The following is a 19,499-nucleotide window of genomic DNA, read 5'->3' as shown; positions in this document are numbered from 1 at the left end:
TTTTTACCTACAATTGTTTAATTTAATTTTATAGCCTTTTATTACCATCTTAGGTGTTGACCCTTACGTGTTCTAAGGCACAACTGCATCTAGGGTTGGTGTATTGATGAAAACTCTTACATCTAATGCCTCAATTACTCGTAGCAGTTAAGCAGTTTAAAGTGTTATAATCCGCATCGGCTGATTAAAGTTAGCATAGGCAGAAGTGTCTAGGAGACTGGGCACCCTTGGGAACAAAGTGGTGCAGACATATCCATAGTGTACTTGTCTTTTCACTAATTTCAGCTCAAAAGTGTCTTCACATCCTTGCAACCCTCAGGGTAGTGGAGGGGTGAGTAGGGGAACAAACCCCGAATCTCTTGGGGTGTAATGTTCAGCAGTTCAGGGACTGCTTGGTATGGAGTGCCACAGCTGCAGGAGCCAACTAGGGCAAGCTGCTGATTTTCCATCACATTCTTTCAAAGCTGAAAATCTTATTTCCATATGTTGAATTTCAATAGCAACTTGACAAGCACTGATTTTCAGGAGAAGTAGTTCTCAACGTTTTCCCATGCTAAATTCTTTAGCATGTTAAGACCAGCAATAACCCTAATAGAAGGGAGAAGGGACAATTATTTTTGTATATTGAAGTAGAATCTGATGCACAAATCTTTCTTCAATATTGTAGTAGACAGCCTTTTGCAAGATTATGGTCAATTTAAAAAGCAAAGTTCACTGAAACGATATCAATTGTACCTTGTGAAGTCAGAACCACCTTCTTGAGGCCTTAAGTAGGGTGAATAAAACCCTTCAGTTTAACTGGAATGATATGTACGTCTTGAGCAAGGTTGCGATATGGAGAAAGTTAAGCTTCAAAATGGCTGCATCTCTAAGATTTTAAAGTTGTGCTTTTCAGAAGCTTCTTTCTGTTGCAAACTTAGGGAAGCCTCTTGACTGCAGCTGACCCTGACCTTAAAGGTCTTGCAGAGTAGAAAAGGTGTGTCCTTTACAACCAGACCCTTTGAGGCACTGGGTTTACTGCATAATTCATGAGTGTGCATCTGACCACAGAAAAGGGCACAATATGTAGGGTAGTGATGAAATGCTTGTCGGCAGGCATGTCCGTTCTGGCTTACATGAAGCTGTCCTGTTGGGGTTAGTGTTCCCTGCATTGCTAATTTGAGCCCATAACAGGAGTATCTCCTTTTTCCTTGGCTGCTACAGCCCATCTTCCTGGCTGTAGCCAGCCCCTGCTCTCAGCGTGGGTTAGTTCATCTGTCGAAGAGGGTGGGGTTTGAAGAACAAGCACTGCTAATAGCGTAGACAGCCGGCAGGAGCTCTGCTTGCAGTGTTTCATCAGCTGTTAATCCGTTTACAGTATAGTTAATCAGATTGCTCTGTTCGGTGCTGCACAGACTTTGTGCCACGCTGCTGTAATCGAGATGGCTTGATGTGTATAAGCTAGTTGCTGTATGAACTGGAGACAGCTATTACAGTGGAGACAGGGGCTTCTCTGCTGAGGTTCGTAAATGGTTTCTGTTTTGTAACTCTCTAGCCATAACCCAGGGCATTTACCTCAAGACAAGTTTTGAAGCTTTCTTAGTCTCTAAATCAACACAATATTTGTTGGGGATGGAGCGATTAGTGTGTTAGATTTCTTTTTTTCAAGTGTGGGGGCAGTGCAGCCCATTCTCCTCCCTCAGTGAAAGTATGGACTTAGCCTCCAAATTCGTTAGTTTAATAGCAAAGTTCAGTTTGACAGTTTCTATTTAGGTCAATGTACTGACAGACTGCATATGAAACTTAAAAAGAAAGAAAGCATAATGTTTTTATACCTTTTTTTCCCTTAGTTCTTGCACCAGTGTGAATTGTTGTGTTGAAGTAGTTTCTTTACAGTAAAAAACTAAGCAAAAGACTTGTCTTTTAAAATACTGTAATAAGTAGTTGATCTGACCTTGTCTCTGTAGAGCTGTAAATGGAGGATAATCTTTGCTATGGGAATTGTAACTGTATTTGCTTGGATTTTCATGACAGTAGTGTCTCCAGATTCTTTAGCAAGCCTGTGACTTATTGTTGCTCATGAACAAATTGGGAAAAAAACCAAAATCCGCTCTCCCTTCTGTGCCCCAACAAAACTCAAAATCCCAGGCAAACCACATAGTTTGAAATTTCATTTTATCTCTTGTGGGTTTAGTAGTTAGACCAAACTAATCTCAGTCTTTCTCCCTCCCCCCACCTCCTAACCGTTCCCCTTTCTTTTTCCCCTCCTTGACAATAAGACTGTCAAATAATATTTGAATTAAAGGAGATAACTTAATCTGCTTTGGCATTATGGTAAGAAGCCATATCATCTTGTTTACAAAATTTAATGTAATATCATCTCTCTGTGTTGTAGTGGGAGCATAGTGCTAAGTGCATTCAGTACTTAATGTGATCAGAAAAATTAATGTCTATAGAATATGACAGTTGGATTTGAAGGGTTTTCCTTGAAATTGGAAAAGATGAAATTGGAAAAGATTCTCAAAGCCTTAGAGTGCAGTGCATGTTTTCAGGTACTATGTTTCGAGAGTGTTTGGAATGTAGATCTAAATGTTTGTACTTAATGTGATACTCCTAGTTATACTGAAACTGTTGTTTTCTTCTAGGTGAATCTGGACTGGGAAAATCAACATTAATCAACTCATTATTCTTAACAGAACTGTATTCCCCAGAGTATCCAGGTCCTTCCCACAGAATTAAAAAGACTGTACAGGTATGTCTTGGCGGGGGGGGGGGAAGATACAGCTTGAACAATGTGATTTGCAATCTAGTAATGAAAGGAGATACAGTTGTTACATAAGCATCTATATTTCAAAATACATCCAGATATGATGTGAACCACAAAGAAATATTCAATGTGTCTCTCACAGTGCATCTTAGCAACAAAACTTCCAGGTTCTCAAACTTGTGGCCTGTTGAAATGCAGGAGTCCTGCAGGGCTTTGTGTGCTGCCTGTACATTAGAAAACACATGTGTGCAGTCCTGTTTGAAAATGTAGTGTTTATTATCAATTAAAATATTGCGTAAATCTGTAGAAATAGATAGATGTGCATTAAAACCCCTGACTGTTTAAGGCAGGCTTTTAGAGACTGTGTGTATTAAAGGATTTGACTGTAGTGCAAGGACCTCATGGACCAAGTATCCATGAGCCTTCTGCAGACCGTATCCTTTGTGATACCTCATATGCCTCTTAAAAGTTGTTATTCTGAAACATATCAGAACTGGGGGAAGGGGAACCTGTCTGACCTTAAGGACAAGACTTACATAGGCAAAGATGTTCCTGGGAGTGAGTGAGGCAACTGAAATATTTAGTCAAAGACTGGAAAACTGAAGTTGATCCGTTCATTTTGTGTGATAACTTGTTACTGATCAATTATATTTTCTCTCAAGAAAAGGAGCATGCTCTTTGTATTATAAAAAGGTTATTAAAAATAGCAATTACCTCATACTAAGAAATAATAATATTATGGGTAGTTTAGGAAATCATTGCATTTCAGTGGTGTATTTTCTGCCTCCACAGCTGAGCAGCTGAATAAGGATGTGTGAGCTTTGCTTATATCTCTTGATGTGCCCTTGTTTAAGATTTTGGTGAAGATAACTTGTGACAATCTAACTTTGTACAGATGAGGACTGGGGGTGCTCACCATTGCTGCTGTTGTTCAACAGAGTTCTTCCAGCTGCAAAATTATAGTCTTAGACCACCTCAGCTGTAGCTGAAGTGACTGGGCAGTGACAGAGTTGTCATAAAGTGATTAAGCCCTGTGTTGGGTTAGGAGGGTAGGCAAGGCACTAAACGGATGTTATAAAATAGAATGCTTTTTAATTGAGTGGAATCAAATAACTGTGCTCCAATGCTGTGATCCACTGAACTTACTGTTTTGTGGGACCTCTGGGATTTTTTTTGCCTGGGGTTTTGGGTAAGACTTTTTTTAATCCAGTCTCAGAACACAGAATAATTACCACAGTACCAGGAAAAAGTTAGTTATACTCATATTAGGAAGTTTAAATGGTATTGCTTGTCAGTTAGCTCAACATCAAAGCTTGAATACTATTGCAAAATGCATTCGTTGCAGAATACAATTTTTTTCATTTGGAGGAAAGCTTTTGAACATTCTGAGTTCTATTAAGAATGTATTAATACTTTCTAAGCTTTAGTAATGTCTGTTAGGCTATTTTATCAGTTTAATGTATAACCATAGTACTGCAACAAAATGGACTTAAAAGCTTATTAGCAGGGACATCAGACCATTATTTGAACTAGCAGGGTTGAATTTATGTACTTGGTTCAAAGAGATATTAAGTGGGATGGAAGAGGTTTGCAAATAGTTAAGCTCTGGTATAATATGCTTAGTACTGAAACAATCAGTGACTGTTGGAAAACTAAGTAGAAGGGTGACTTTTTGTTGAAAGAGAGATGTAGTCGGATTTCATTACTGATGATTACACATTGATTTAGTAGAAGCTAAAAAAAAGCAACCAGGACATCTTTCAAAGGTAACTCACCTAGTTAAAGGTGCATCAATGTAAAAAAAAAAAAAAAAAAAATTCTGTGTGGAGTTTCTGGAATTTGAGTTAAGTACTTTCTTATATTAGGTGGTATGTTATGTTAGATGATCTGTTCATTCTGACCTTCAGAGGGGGGTTGATTTTTATTAATTTACTGGTTGAATAAAAACCCCATCCTTTTCAGGAAGCTTCACTTAATGATTTTTTTTTTTTGGCACTGGAGAGGGATAAAAAAAAGGACTTGAACAGAGACCAGGTTGAAAAGCCATTGCATTTTTTCATACTTCCACTGTGTGGGCTAAAGCTTGAGGGTGGCCGAGAGCTAGCCAAAACTATTTTCAGTAGTGAATTGGGGTCTAATATAACTTAGAAAATAATATGATTGAGATGAAGTACACTTAAAGACCATCTTCCTCTTTAGAAACTACTGGTTACTTTATCTATTAGGTATTTTTTTAAGTATACTTGCAGTGCAACATTACAGTGCTTTCAGTTATTTTGGATGAATGAAAAATCATTAAGTGTAGCATTTTAAAAAGGAAACTGAAACTATCTTATTTCAGGGTCAATGTTTAAGTGGGGATAAAATTGTTTCCCCCTACAACCTTGAAAATTGTGTGTGCTACTAACAATGTGTATGATATGGAGGTGTTTCCAGTCAAATCAAAGAATAAACAGTTGGAGCTGCTGTTTGGATCCATTGGATTTGAACTCTTTGCCAGTGAAAACCTTTTTAAGTTGAGGATTGAAAGGATTTTGTAGAGTATAGATGAGACAGGCCAACAGAGCATCCTCAAACCTTCGTTGCAATAATCACCTGCTCTTATATGGTGGGAATAACTTATTGACCAGGAATTGTATGAGGCTCTCTCCTTAGTAAATATGAGCTGTGGTTTGGGCTGGAAAGCCAATTGCAGTTTGAAGTTGTTTTCTGAGGCAGGTCCTTCGTATTGATTTCATGGAAAACACAGAAAAACAATTAAAAGTAAGTAATTTGAAGTCAAGTGAATTCAAAGAAAACTGACTCAGAAATGAAGGGGTGTGAAATATGTTTTCTCCGATCATTGTTTGACTGTATTAAGTGGAGTATGCTAAAAAGCAGTTGAGCTGTAACAAACATCAGGTCGTGAATGCTGTGTAGTAACTGCCAAGGAGACCCGTGTGACCCACTTGACCAGAGTGCATGGGAAAATGGCTGTTTGGAGGAGACTTTTCTTAAAAAGTTTTAAATTCCAAGACTTGAACTAATGTTTTCCATGAATCTCTTGGGAATACTTGTAAATCAGATGATAGGATGCAGTTGGATACTTTAACTGTGAATTACACTAGTTTACAGTGATTTTTTGGATCTTTTCCAGATGTTGCTGCCTTCTGTGCCTTTGACCATATATGGGCACATTCATTTGGGTTAGAAAAATGCAACTTTGCAGAGGCTTTATGGCAGGTTCTTCATCTACTGTCTCCTACCAGCAGAACTTAGCATTTAAAGTATATGATGGATTTGGTCTGATTGTCCACAGCACAAGCACAGGACATTTCATTTGATCAGCTCATGGTTTTTTAAAACCCTCCTCTGATAGCAAGATACCTACGTGAACTTATGAAAAGTAAGAAAAAATGTAAATCCTCACCACCCAGTGAGGTAATAGCACTGCCTGCAGAGATTCAGTTACTGCAGACCATATTTCAGAAGGTGGTTTCACAAATTCAGCCGCACTTATATTTTACAAGCATTCAGAATCAGGGAAAATGTTTGGTGTGGCATTTCTGAGGATCTCTTGACCTTTGTTTTACTTTTTTATAAACATAGGTTCAAGATAATATTTTATTAATTGCTTCTTCTGTAAAAGCATTCCTTCATGAGTGCATAATAATTTAATGGTTCTTGCTGGGAATTTTTGGGCTGGAGAATAAAGTTGATACTTTGTAGTGCTTGGCAAGAATACATCTCTTAACATTATCATCTCTAGTATTTTACAAGTGTTTTGGATTTCTTATACTTTCAGAGAGCTTGGTGATAGGAGGGCTATGTGGTTACTATATACAAGATAGCAAAAAGAATGCAAGGAATCAGAAGTTAATCCCCTGTGTGCTAAAGCTTGTGAGTGGTAAACTCTTGGCTGAGTTGACTGTGGCTGGGGATTACTGTCTTGAGTTCTGGCATTGATTGTGTACAATAAAATTTCTCTATAGAACTCTTGAGGAGGGGGGAAATACACTCACCACTTATTAAAACATAAGTTTCTAAAGCACTGCATGTATTCCTATGTTCTCATGGCTTTGAACTGTATGCTTTTAGAAGGATAAGAGTTGTGAAAGAGTAACTTGGTGGTGTCTTAGGCTGCTGTGTGCATGGGAGTTTTTTATGTTTGTTTGGTTGGGGTTTTTTTTCACCTTCCTAACCTGCAATAAGGCCTGCTCAGGTAGGAGCTTGAATTGGGTGGCCTTGAAGTCCAGCCCAACCTGGATTCTTCTTTGACTAGCATTCTGGAAGCCCAGTGTTGGGGACTTGTTTCGTGAATCTGCCTTACTGATGTTTTTTTTCCTGTCTTTTTGTTATGTGAGGAGCCAACTCATGATGATTGGTTGCTATAGGCAGCCATAGTGTAGCTGAGTCAGTTTTTTGAGAACTAACAGTGAAAGGGATTGATCTGACTTGGGTAGGATCCCTACTGATGAATAGTTAAAAATAGCATCCTGCATACTTAGAGGTTAAATATGAAACCTTCTTTGCAGTTAGGTACTGTTTTCTGTGTTTGTGTGTAGTCTCGTCTGAATTAGAATCAGTGTTTTACTTGGGCAAGAGGGATTTAGTTTGTCTTTCTGCAGGGTGTCACTTTATCTTGTGGATTTACATTGCATCACATAAGCAGCGATTGCAGAGTGTTTGCAATAATATGCAGGTGTGGCTGTGAGTCTGTTTCACTTATATGGCAATGAGGGATGTGCAAGAGCTAAAGCAGCATTGATAGGATCTCTCTCAAATCTTGAACTGGTCAAGAGACCATCCAGATAGGATTTATTATCCAAGTTGCCACTCTCTCTGAAAGTTCCTTAGTGAATGTTCTTGCAGGTGTTCATCCAGTTAAATAGAACTTTTTTTTCTCTTCCCCATTAAGGTTTGGGAGACTTAAAAAAAGTTAAGCAATGAGCACCAAGGCGGCGTCACTGTGTGCCAACTCATGTGTGGCTCTAGACAGATGGCTCACAGTTGATTTCTTGAATCCATATCTAGAAAACAGTGTCACTAGTGATTTAATAGAAATTACTTTAGTATCAAGGAAAAAACAATGATTAAATGTGTGAGCAATTGGAAAGAAGCCAACATGCTAACGTGAGTTTGTAATTTCTTACTGCTGTGCATCTCTGGCTGTTACAACAGTGATACAGCACTTTCTCAGGCAGATACACCTGACGTTGGCATTATCAATAATTACTGAGATACTAGTAGGAAGGAGGTAGCAGTCCATGTGTTGTTTAGCCTAGATTTTTTCTGTCATGACATGCTTAATCTGTTTGACGTGCTTACTGCAAGGTGACTGAGCTGTGCTGCAGATGGGTGGTCACAACTGGAGGCATGAATTCCCACACCCAGATCTTGCATCAGCCTTGTGCTGATGCAGTTGACTTCTGAGCCAGGTTTCCATCAGTGACTTGGGCTCACAGGAACCCAGTCCATTATGGTCACATAAGGTCTAGTTCAGCAGATTGCAGCTAGATTGTATTACTTTCCAATATCAATCTGTTTGTAACAGGAAACCATCACTTTAAATTGTTCCATTCCCAAGCATTATGCTAGCTGAAGAATAAATGTATTCTTAAAAATACATTAACAGGACTAGAAAAGTGTCTAAGGTGCTCGGTGGGAGGATCAGTTTTGAAAATGTCATTTTCTTAGAAGTGACTAAACTTGGCAATTTCTTCACGTTTAATGCCTGGTTAAGGTTTTTCCTGTTTAATCAGAAATTAAGATACTAAGATATCCTACATACTTAAAAGGGTTCCTTTTAAAAAATAATTTAAAAAAATGGTTTCCTTTAAAAAAATAATTATTTCCTTTAAAAAATAATTATTTTCCTTTAAAAAATAATTATTATTAAAATATTGGGATTTTATAAGCAAAACGCAGACCCAGTATGCCTCTGAAGCAGAAGAGTCAGCAATTCTTTGCCAGACTTCTTATTCATTGAATGCTTTTCCCAGTGTTTCAGATAGGTGACTAAACTGCTAAAAATTTAATCTTACCTTATTCATTTTGCAGGTTGAACAGTCAAAAGTTTTAATCAAAGAGGGTGGTGTTCAGTTACTACTCACAATAGTTGACACACCAGGATTTGGAGATGCTGTGGATAATAGTAATTGGTAAGAAATTCTTTGTATGTTCTCTCACGATAATTCGGAATTGCATTTTGTGTATGTGTGAGATATAATACGTTGTGACATTTTTAAATGCAGGCTTCAACATGCAGTTAAAAGATTAACACTTTTAAACTTTCAGTTAGCTGAAAAGTTTTAACTACTGTAATTCCAAGTACCTTTGTAACTTGACTGAAATACTGTCAGCTTTTCCCTTTAAACTGGGTGATGCATTTGGCTCTTTATCCACACATGCAGTGTGCAGAACTGACTTCTGTGTCATCACAAGATGTGATCAGTGAAGCATATTCCTTTGGCTACTGTTCTTAAGTATTCTGTTTAATGCTATTACAATGAAAGGGATTGTGTTTGAAGGGATTTTTCAGTGAACTCACACTTTACAGCTTCAGAGCTTTGTAACTCAGTTTTGTGTTGAGGAACTAGTCTCTTAAAGTGCAGTGTTGAAGTATCCTAATTTAAAAAAAAAAAAAAAAATCGAAACAGTAACAACAAAAAGCCAACCCATGGGGAAATTGTGAACATCTACTTCTTAGCCAAGACAGATTTTTTTTTTTTTACATGAATAATGTAACTTACAGGTTTTTATTCATGTAACCTCTGCAGCTGGCAGCCAGTTATCGACTACATTGACAGTAAGTTTGAGGACTACCTGAATGCAGAATCTCGAGTGAACAGGCGTCAGATGCCAGATAATAGAGTGCAGTGTTGTTTATACTTCATTGCTCCTTCAGGACATGGGTTTGTATTACTGTATTTTATGTTTTCTTTCTGTCTCTTACCTCAGATAAATATACAAATTTGTCAATCTTAGTTACGTAAAGTTCCAAACAGGATTTTCTTCAGAGCCTGCAAATCATGCTTATTTTCAAATATAAGCTTGCTTTGGCTTGTCAAACATTAGCAAGCCAAACACCAGAAAACACGATTGCACATTAATTACACAGCAAGAAAAATAGAATTCTAACAGCTAAAAATACATAGACGTTCACAAGTGCCAGGTCTGTTTGTTATCTGTATGTCTTTTGATCACATTAGAAGGAGAAACTGGTTCACAGTTCAAGCAACAGGATTTTTCCTTTCTGTTCTTCCTGCCTCCCTTTGAATTTGAATGATAATTTGAAGATGGGAAATTTCATGGATCCTTGTAAGCATACTTTAATTCACCTGGCACGTAATATTTTGTATAGTGACAATTCCAGTATAGGCATTCTGATTTCTTTCAATTATTGTGTGATCTTGCACCCCTGCTTAGTTTTTAACTTGATCAGACTTCTATCTAGTGGTAGAGGGGGAGAACTGCATTTCTAGGATGTATTAGGTACAGATTGACTATATCTGAAATTAGTTGCCTAGCATTTTATCATGGCATTATAACTGATTAAATTGATCAGAGACTCTTAAGTTATACCTTCAAAACTAGAAGGAGAGGATAAGTAGCCTATTCTATTGTATAGGTCAAAAGTAGTAAAACTTGTTGAAGGGAATGATGAAGGAATTTTGAAGCATATTCCTCAGGCAGTAAAAATTGCTAACTATTACACTTAGCTTCTGTAGCTAGCATTGATATGAGTCTAATAATTTTGAACTGGACAGAGACTTCCGAGTTTGGAAAGAAATATTGGAGGAGTTTTTCTTATTTAGACTTGCCTTTATTAAATGTTTTGTTGTTGTTCAATGTGCACGTTTGTAATGTCAGTTTTGCTCAACATGCACATCAATTTTAAATGTAATTTAAGTAAAGGGATGATGGTCCTTTTCTTGTGCTAGACGGTCATTTTTGAGCTAACTTTCAGATTCTGCAAACAATTCTCTTAACCCCACCCCCCCCTTTATCCATTAGAGTTTTCTAAATCAGTGGGAGGTACAAATTATTCTTAAGGAAAAAGAAAGGTAATGTTTCCAATAAGCTAAGGTTTGTAACTAAATTTGTGAGGCTAAAAGCTGTAAAAGCATATTCCTTGCACAGGTATTTCATGTTATTCTTAGGGGGAAAAAGTGTGAAGTTGTGCTAGGTTTGCATAGTGTTTTTCAATTACTGGAATAAATGCTTAGAATTGTCATCTAAGTAAGAAAAGTAGTAGAGAAAATTGGTGCTGCTGTTAGCATTCATTTCCTCTTGTAAGATATTCCCCTCTCTGAAAGGACATAGCTCACCTCCTACCTGGTTTTTGTGGTCATGCAGTCTTTGTTCCTGTTTCCTGTGCGGACAGCAGCGCATGTAACCTGTCAAGTAGTGTCCTCTTCACTCTTAAAGCATGACTATATTTACACCAAATTAAAGCATTTGTAGGTGAACTTACTTCTGCTCACCCTTATGACTTAATACACTTGTAAAAGCCCTCTTGTTATAATTTAGAAATTTAAAAAATTACCAGATTAAGTCCTTCCATTTAATGCATCCCACTGTTTTTAGCTGGTATCCCCATAAACATCTGAACTGATGAGTTAGTGCTGGAGCAGGAGAAGAGAGAGGCGGGGCAGGGGGAGCATTCCAAGTAAGTGACTGGGGTGATAATGAATTGCACTATCTTTCTGCAATTCTGGAGTCTTTATGTAAAGCCTTACTGCTCAGTCTCCACTGTAAACTCAAGTCCTTGAGGTGAGCATTTTTGTTTTGAAAGATTCTGCTTTGGCAGTTGCCCTTCAACCTGGTGTTGCTGCCCTAGGTAGCTTTTTCCACCTCAGAATATTCTGTGATTGTTTTCTTTTTTTTGAAGAAAGTAGTGGGAAAGCATATGAAGGGGAATGGATAACCGAAGAAGCACTCATAATCCAGACATGCCATTAGCATTGGCTATTTAATGGAAACGTGTTGGGAACTTGGGAAATTAAGTGACAGGTAGAAAATGTTAAAATGAAGTTAAGTATGTGTTCTTCAACATTTTCTTTATTAATTTTTATATGGTTTGGAGAAGCAGTTAAATTTGAGTACCAAATGAATATGGTTTTAATGTTCCTAATACTAATTTATTTTATATAAGAACTAATCTTGTTAAATCCTTTAAGTGAATCCTTTAAGCCTGACTAAACTTGCTATAATTTTCAAGTATTAATGTGTCAAAAACACTCTGGTTTTACTTCAGCAAGCAGGAAATATTGACCACTTTGATTCACGTGGATGGTGAACATACTGTCACGCACCTGCTCAACACCCATATGATGGTTGTTTTAGTTTTTATGTTATTGTCATCCACCTTAATAATTGTCTTTTTGTTTTACATAGCAATTTAGAGATGAGATATTTCTACTTCATTTGTGCACAGGCCACAGAAGTTATTGTCTTCAGCAATCTAAGGTCTAAAAAAAAAAAATAAATCTCCCAGCCCACTCTCAAGAGGAAACACCATAATAAACATGACTTTCAGAGCATAATTCACAGCTGTAAACTCTTATCAGTCAGGCTTTAAATGGGTTTATCTTCTGGCTAATGACACGAACTTTACTACTTTCATAGGAGAGGTCTTACCACTTGCTTAAATGAGTGTAATTTCAGCTAGCAGAAGTCTCGTGACTACTAGTAGTATTAACATATGACTTATTCCTCTGGTATGATACAATTTGGGGGATTTCCTGTAGTAGTTGCAGGTAGCCTTTTGACTTCCATTTAGTCATCAGTCACTCATAAATCAGTGTTTCAAGAATAGTTGTCAGGACAAATCTCATCATTTGTACATTCTTGTTTAATTAATAAAGAATTGCAAAGCTCTAATGCTGTTTTTCAGACTTAAGCCTTTGGATATAGAGTTTATGAAGCGCCTGCATGAAAAAGTGAATATCATTCCACTTATTGCCAAAGCAGACACACTTACACCTGAGGAATGCCAACAGTTCAAAAAACAGGTGAGTTGAAAAATTAATATTTACAACGTAGGATAATTTATTAAGTTGATCCCTATGGAAATGGTGAGATGTAACCTACATGAAAAGTTTAAACCCTGAAGCAATGACTTGAGACAGCAAAGCCAAGTAATTTATATCTCTAGATTTAATTATAATTCTTGGTGAAATAATCTTGTTTTTGTCCTCAGGGCAAGAGGTTTCAAGTATAGTATGTTTCTTGGCAAGTGAAATAATTCACTGCTGAGATAAAAATCAGTAAGGAAGGAAAGGAGCTTTCAAGAGTTAGGTACCTAACAGAAGTTGTGTGTTCAAAAAAAATGTATTTAAGAGTATGAGAGTATTATTGATTGTGTTGTGGTATTCACTTTCATGTTGATGCACTGTATTTATTAAAGAGACCTCAGGTATTAGATGAGAATCAGTATACCTACTCAGTCTTGGGCTGTGGTAATGCATTTTAAGGATGGTGAGATAATTGTAACCTTGATACAACTGATGTAGTGTCTTTGTATTTGTAGAATGTATTTGGCATCAGTGTCTGCAAGTGGCTTATGTTTTATTTTCAGCTACATGATCAGAGTAGAAGTAGATTTAAGCTTTTTAGTATTGTATGAAGAGGATGAGGAGGACCCAGAGCAGGACAAGACAAGACAGGAAGTTTGTTTTATTGAACTCTGTCCAGTCCCAGTTTAGAACACAGGTTCTGAAAAGATGTCATTAAGAGGTGTTGTGTGCAAAACTCTTGATTTAAGATTAAAAATCAGAGGACAAAATGAAAGGAAAAAATGGTAGAACACAGAATATTTCTAAATATGTAAGCAGCTTTATCATAAGTTGAGGTTAAATAAGGGAGACTTTCCCAAACCAAACTTTGAAAATAAGTCCTTGCATGAATTGGATACTTACGTTCTTATAAGACTGCAAACTCATGAACCAGAAATATTCCCCAGGGCTTTGCAGTGCAGCTGTCAACTAAATGGTCTAATGTTTTTCCGTTCTAAAATTCTGGAAAACTAATCATCTTGTTTTTAAAAATACCCTTCAGACAAATGAAGCAGCAAAACAGTATGGTCACTTTTTTGATGATGCTGTCAGTTTTTATTAAATTTTTGTTAATGCTTGCAAATGTTTTTCAACACAACTAACTGCTAGAGTCAGTCCATCAGTCATAAGCTCTATTAAAATAGGCAGGTGATCCTGCTTCAAGCAACTGATGGTCAGGTGTGTTAGAAACAAGAAAGGAGTGACAGGAGTAGCTATTGTGGGAACTTAAAGGGGTGAAATATGCCTGCAGTTATCTATTCAAATATTTTATATTTTGAAGGGACTCAATTGTGAGACTAGTCTGAGAACTTAAGTAGGGTTGTATTAGTTTTGCACATTCAGGTAGGATTTCCATTAGGGTAAATCTGTTGTTTGTCCCATCATAGAAAACTGGTATTAATTTTTGCTGTCTTTTTATTGGTGGATAATATTCTGTTAGCTGTGAGGCACTGACTCTGATCTTGTCTTCCCCCTGGCTTAAGAAGAGATGGTCATACTAATAACCCATTGGGGTCACCTGGTGGTATTAAACATGTGCAAGTTTTGTAATGTAACTTAGTCATCTTAATATGCAAGGATCTTACATATCAGACATAAGGAGGGAGAATCGGATTGCAGCAAGAAACATTGAGTTACTACAGTTCTCAAACAGATAACACTTTTCTTTTTAGATAATGAAAGAAATCCAAGAACACAAAATTAAAATATATGAATTTCCAGAAACAGATGATGAAGAAGAAAATAAAATTGTTAAAAAGATAAAGGTAAATTAATTTTTTTTTTTGAAAACCTGCTTATGGAGTGGCAAGGGGGGTTGAGTGTGAAAAGCATTCTGTCATTAATGAAGAGCCCACCAGTATGTGTAGGAGATAGAAATCAAATGCAAAGCTGTCCTAAGTGTCACTGTTCCTCGGCAGGGGCAATGAATTACACTATTAAGTCCTCTGTCTAAGTCCTTTGGCTAAAATTCAGAATCTGAGCTTGTTTAATGAACTCTAAAAGATGACTTTTTTAATTTCATGACTATTTGACTTTTATCCACCTACCACTTTTTTTTGGTTCTGAGCTTTGAAGGAGGCCAGGGTTGTCTTCGAGACAGAGGTGTGCAGTGGCATAGAGTATGTGCATTGCAGCTAATAGTTGTCTGGCTGATTGATATACTGAAACCTTAATGGAGATTAATGACTAAAGAAAATCAAAAGGACTGTCAGGCTGTTGAAAGGCTTCTTCCTAGTTTACTCATGTTTTTGGTTTGTTCTTTTATGTCGGAGTCCATGTTGTACATGTTTCTTGAGCCTTGCTTCTGTTTGTTCAGTAGCTTTAACAGCCTGCAAGAACTTTTAAGTTTTTTTGTTACTGTGGGAGTCACCTAGGATAGATAAACACAAATATCACAAATGGAAGATGTCCTGGGACTAAGCCTAGAGGAGAAGAGCAGAATAAAAGCAAAGACAAAAGTCTGAAATACTTAGCTTTGTACTCTGTTCCTTTCAGCCACTTGAAGCTGCTCTTGGCTCCTTTGTTGCTTGATACACTGGAGGCATTCTCGGTTCAACTGAAAACAAGAACTTGAAGTAGTTCTTTGCCAAACCTTTGAAAACTGGATATAAGATCCAGCCAAAGTAACAGTCCTTGTAGCCAGTGGGAATGTGAATTGGTAAATAATTAACTGTGCGATTAAGTAAATAGGAAATGGTTTGCCTGTTGCTTAGCTTACTAAGTAACGTTAATGTCTGTTTCTTAACTAGATTTACAGAATACAACAGTATAAGGAATTTAGAAGGGTGTGTGTGTATATATAAGTCATTAAACTAGGCAGAGGTCAGTAAACATCACTATTCTTGCACTTGGGGTTAACTGCACAGCAGTGTTATAGCCCCGAGCTAGCTTATGTCAAATTTACACATGGGCATGCTTTCAGTATCTTTTGGCAGTAAAAGTCATACTTTATCTTGTAGGACCGTTTACCTCTTGCTGTGGTAGGTAGTAATACGATCATTGAAGTCAATGGCAAGAGAGTTAGAGGAAGGCAGTACCCATGGGGTGTTGCAGAAGGTAAGGCTTTCTTGTGATTTTTTTTTTTAATCCATTTAAAATTTATTAGCCATTAGTCTATATTTGAAATGTTTGAAATGCTTAATTTGAATGTTATTTGATCTGGAAATTTACTGAATATACCATTTGGTTATTCTGATAATACTGGAACAAAGTAAAGGTTTCAGCAATACATAACTTTGCAAGCAGATACCTGTTGAAGCCTCAGTGAGTAGTTATAAAACCTGTAGTGACTTACGGCAGGTAATGATATGACTTAAATTACAACTCTTTTCTAGCTTTCTCGTGTTAATTTTTTTCATATAAAATATATGTATTCCTTAGATTTTTCTTTCTAGAGGATACACATTATAAATATTAATTTGACCAGCTCCTTTATCATAAGTTCAGTTTAAAGTTTCTGGAAGAATTTGGTTTTTGCCTAAAACATCTGAATCTTAATTGCTGGGGAAGGTCCCTGGTAATGAGTAGAATATCTTTTTTTTTTTTTTAATTTATTTAGAATTTACTTTCTATTGCTATAGAGACTTGAAGATAACTGCATGTTCTTCTGGTAACCATTTCTTGTGCTTTAATGCCATTCACATATTTCAAATGGCAAGACTTGCACCATGCTCTGCAGTGAGACAATCACTATTAAACTGCTTCTCCATGATCATTGAATTTTTTCCTTGTGATGTGCATGTGTTGTATAAAGAGAATATTTTTCTTTTCCTCATTATTTCTGCCTTCCAAGGGCAATGGACTATAAATTGGATGCAGTGTAAAATAGACAAAAAAACCTCAACCAACAAGCAGTGTATGGACCAATGCTTTAAAGAGAAATGCTGTAACACTTTGAAGTGCATGTCTGGCAGGAAATGAGGTTTGGCAGAAAGTAAAAACCAGCTGCACCAGAGAGGATCAAGCTTTATTTAAAGCTCTTGCGTTGGCATTTGGAGATGTACAAAATGGTGCTGCTTTTCTTTATTTTAAAACAAATCTGTTAAAGGTTTCATGTTCATGATTGTACAACTTTGGGACGGGAAGAGCTAGCCTAACTAAAAGCAACCTCTTTAAGTGGCTTTCAGTCTGTCAGCCAAGGACAGAATACTCAGAAATGATGCTTTTTTGGAAGTATGACTTCATTTACTATCTGAGCGGAATTTACCAGTCTGTAAAACCATGGAATGAAATGATGCAGGAGTGCAGATACAAGACAAACACACACAGAGTCTATGTTCTGCACTTTTCTATGGGATTCACTGAACTTACTTGGGCTATTTGAATTCCTTTTTCCTGTTTTTTCCCTTCCTTCCCACGAAAATGTATGTCTTTACTTCAGGGACACGTTGGAAACCTGCCTTGTGCCTTTCTTTTGTGTGTGCTTTTCTATGTTGCCTTCCCTGTCTGCACACCAGAGAGTTCTGGGGGTGTACATTTTTCCCCAGTGTCATTTCATTATCTATCAAGGAAATGCCACTCAGAATCAGCCTCTTCTACATTATTAGGGTGATAGGCACAGTGGAATAGGTGGCATCTAATGACAGCTGCCCATTCTCTCTTGATGTGTAGGCAGGTGCATCAAATTACACAACCTTCCTTTCCTAAGTTAATAAAGAACTAAATACACATAAAAATTAAAATGAAGACTTCTACAACTCATTTAGTGGGGAAGGGGGAAATAGATTGCATTAAGTCTCTCTTTTAAAGGGTTTTGGATATAGCTGGATCTAGACTGGGGTCTACAGTTAGTGTCTGATCCTTAGACAGCTGTGCTGGCAGGGCCTCCAAAGGATCAAAAAGTTAAACTGACAAAACTGTGTTTCTGTTGTGGTAGCTTATTCTGCTGTACTGACTCACAGAACAGTTTGTCAGTGTGGCTCAGGGGAGCATAGGAACTCTGCTAGTAAGATACTGTTAACATGTTTTTTCAGTAAGGAAAGGCTGGAAGTAATCTATTGTTGGAATGAATGTAGATGAATGACATCTTACCTCTATAAGGCACATATTTTGGTTGGCATCTCAACAAAAGTTAACTTTTTTTTGCAGTTGAAAATGGTGAACACTGTGACTTCACAATTCTGAGGAACATGTTGATAAGGTAAGTAACTTACAGGTAACATTAACACTGTCTGGTATGTCTGAGAGCTTGGGAAGTCATATATTGGAGAGAAAAGGAGTTGAGATACTGAGTTCATGTTAATCCCCGTACTTTTAATTGTAAACAGTATCTTACACTTTATGATACCTTGTTTATTGACATATTTGCAAGCAGTAGTGTTGGTAAGGATTTTTTTTTTAATAATTCTCTTTACTTCGTGATTGCTTGTTCTTGAAAACTGTGATAAACTATAGGAAACTGAGTTGTCTGTTAGTGCTGATGTGTGCTTAGTTGTAGTGATGTGTACTTACTTGTAGGCATTTTTCAAAATATTTGCAGTGCTGCAGTTGTCTACAGCAAGACTGCCTGTGCTTCACTGTGTTAGGTGCCAAGTCCTATACTCACACCAGTTCACTAGGTGACATCTGTATTTTGTATTAGGGCACTAATCTGATAAATTACCCTTATTGACAGAACTCATATGCAGGACCTGAAGGATGTCACTAACAATGTACATTATGAGAACTACAGAAGCAGAAAACTGGCAGCTGTTACATACAACGGTGTTGACAACAACAAAAATAAAGGGCAGCTAACAAAGTAAGTTCCTGTTAAGGTTGTATTGCACTTTAATATTTTTACTCTGCTTTTTTGGTTGTTTGCTTTTGTGAACGTGTGGTGTGATTTTTGGTTTTGGGGTTTTTGGGGAGAGGTGGTGGTGGTTTTGTTTGTAAATAGCCTCCAGTCAGTTGCCTCTTCGCTGTGTGTGAACGCTGTAGGCCTCTTGTTTATTTACAATCGGGGTTTTTTTTTCTATTTCACTAAGTTTTATGCTAGTTAAATACTGGCTTTTAGTTAGATTCACTTCTGAAGAGAATCCTTACATTTACTCTTGCAGTTTTATTTCACTGGTACTTACTGCAAAGGTTTTGTGCATTAGTGTTTCTATTTTGGTTTATATGCTACTTTCGGGATTATTGGGGTTTTTTGCATGAATTATCCATACTCTTTGTTAGGGATGTCTTTGAGAAGAATGGGTTAATATTCGTTTGGAAACTTTGAAAATCCAGACCTGCTACTGTCATCTTTGAAATGCTGCTCTGGCTACTTATATGGCTGCTTATCATGTCAGGGAAATTATTGCAGCATCATTATCTTTTGTGAGAAGAGTTACAGTGCAGCATTTTGGAGCTTTTTTTTTTAACTCTTGTCATTTTAATTACTTCTGACAGCAAGTTATTTGCCAACCTAATGAAGTTATTGGAAGATTTAGAAGTGGGCTCTACTGTATTCTGCATTGCATACTGCTGTTTAAGAACAGCTACATTCTTAAGTATTTTACCTGCTCTGCATGCACTAATTGCATCAAAGTAATTAGTTGTTAAATAATTAATAATTAGTGATATTCTTACCTTTTGTACTATATTTAAGTACAAATTTCTCAATCAAAATATAGGGTACTATTCTTTTCAGCTAATGTATGCAAAATTGCAGCTGTTCTTCCTGAAAAATTCCTGAAATTAAATGGCAATATCTGCTATTTCCATTCATATGGCAGCTACAAAGCCATTTTTCA

At 36.9% G+C, this 19,499-nt stretch overlaps 1 protein-coding gene across 2 annotated transcripts in view; it reads left to right on the top strand.

The window, feature by feature from the left end:
• The window catches only part of SEPTIN7 (septin 7), a 61,459-nt gene that overhangs the window by 32,666 nt on the left and 9,294 nt on the right, over nt 1-19,499 (top strand). For both annotated transcript variants that reach the window (XM_064670173.1, XM_064670177.1), the window contains exons 3-10: nt 2,625-2,731; nt 8,786-8,886; nt 9,505-9,639; nt 12,624-12,741; nt 14,457-14,549; nt 15,744-15,840; nt 17,872-17,923; nt 18,398-18,523. In XM_064670173.1, coding sequence (XP_064526243.1) covers nt 2,625-2,731; nt 8,786-8,886; nt 9,505-9,639; nt 12,624-12,741; nt 14,457-14,549; nt 15,744-15,840; nt 17,872-17,923; nt 18,398-18,523 — 829 coding nt within the window. The remainder of the gene's footprint in view (nt 1-2,624; nt 2,732-8,785; nt 8,887-9,504; nt 9,640-12,623; nt 12,742-14,456; nt 14,550-15,743; nt 15,841-17,871; nt 17,924-18,397; nt 18,524-19,499) is intronic.

The sequence above is a fragment of the Pseudopipra pipra genome, chromosome 1 (assembly GCF_036250125.1).
Source record: "Pseudopipra pipra isolate bDixPip1 chromosome 1, bDixPip1.hap1, whole genome shotgun sequence".
NCBI classification, from domain to species: domain Eukaryota; kingdom Metazoa; phylum Chordata; class Aves; order Passeriformes; family Pipridae; genus Pseudopipra; species Pseudopipra pipra.
The sequence above is the reverse complement of the archived record's forward strand: the minus strand, read 5'-3'. Positions and strand labels throughout refer to the sequence as shown.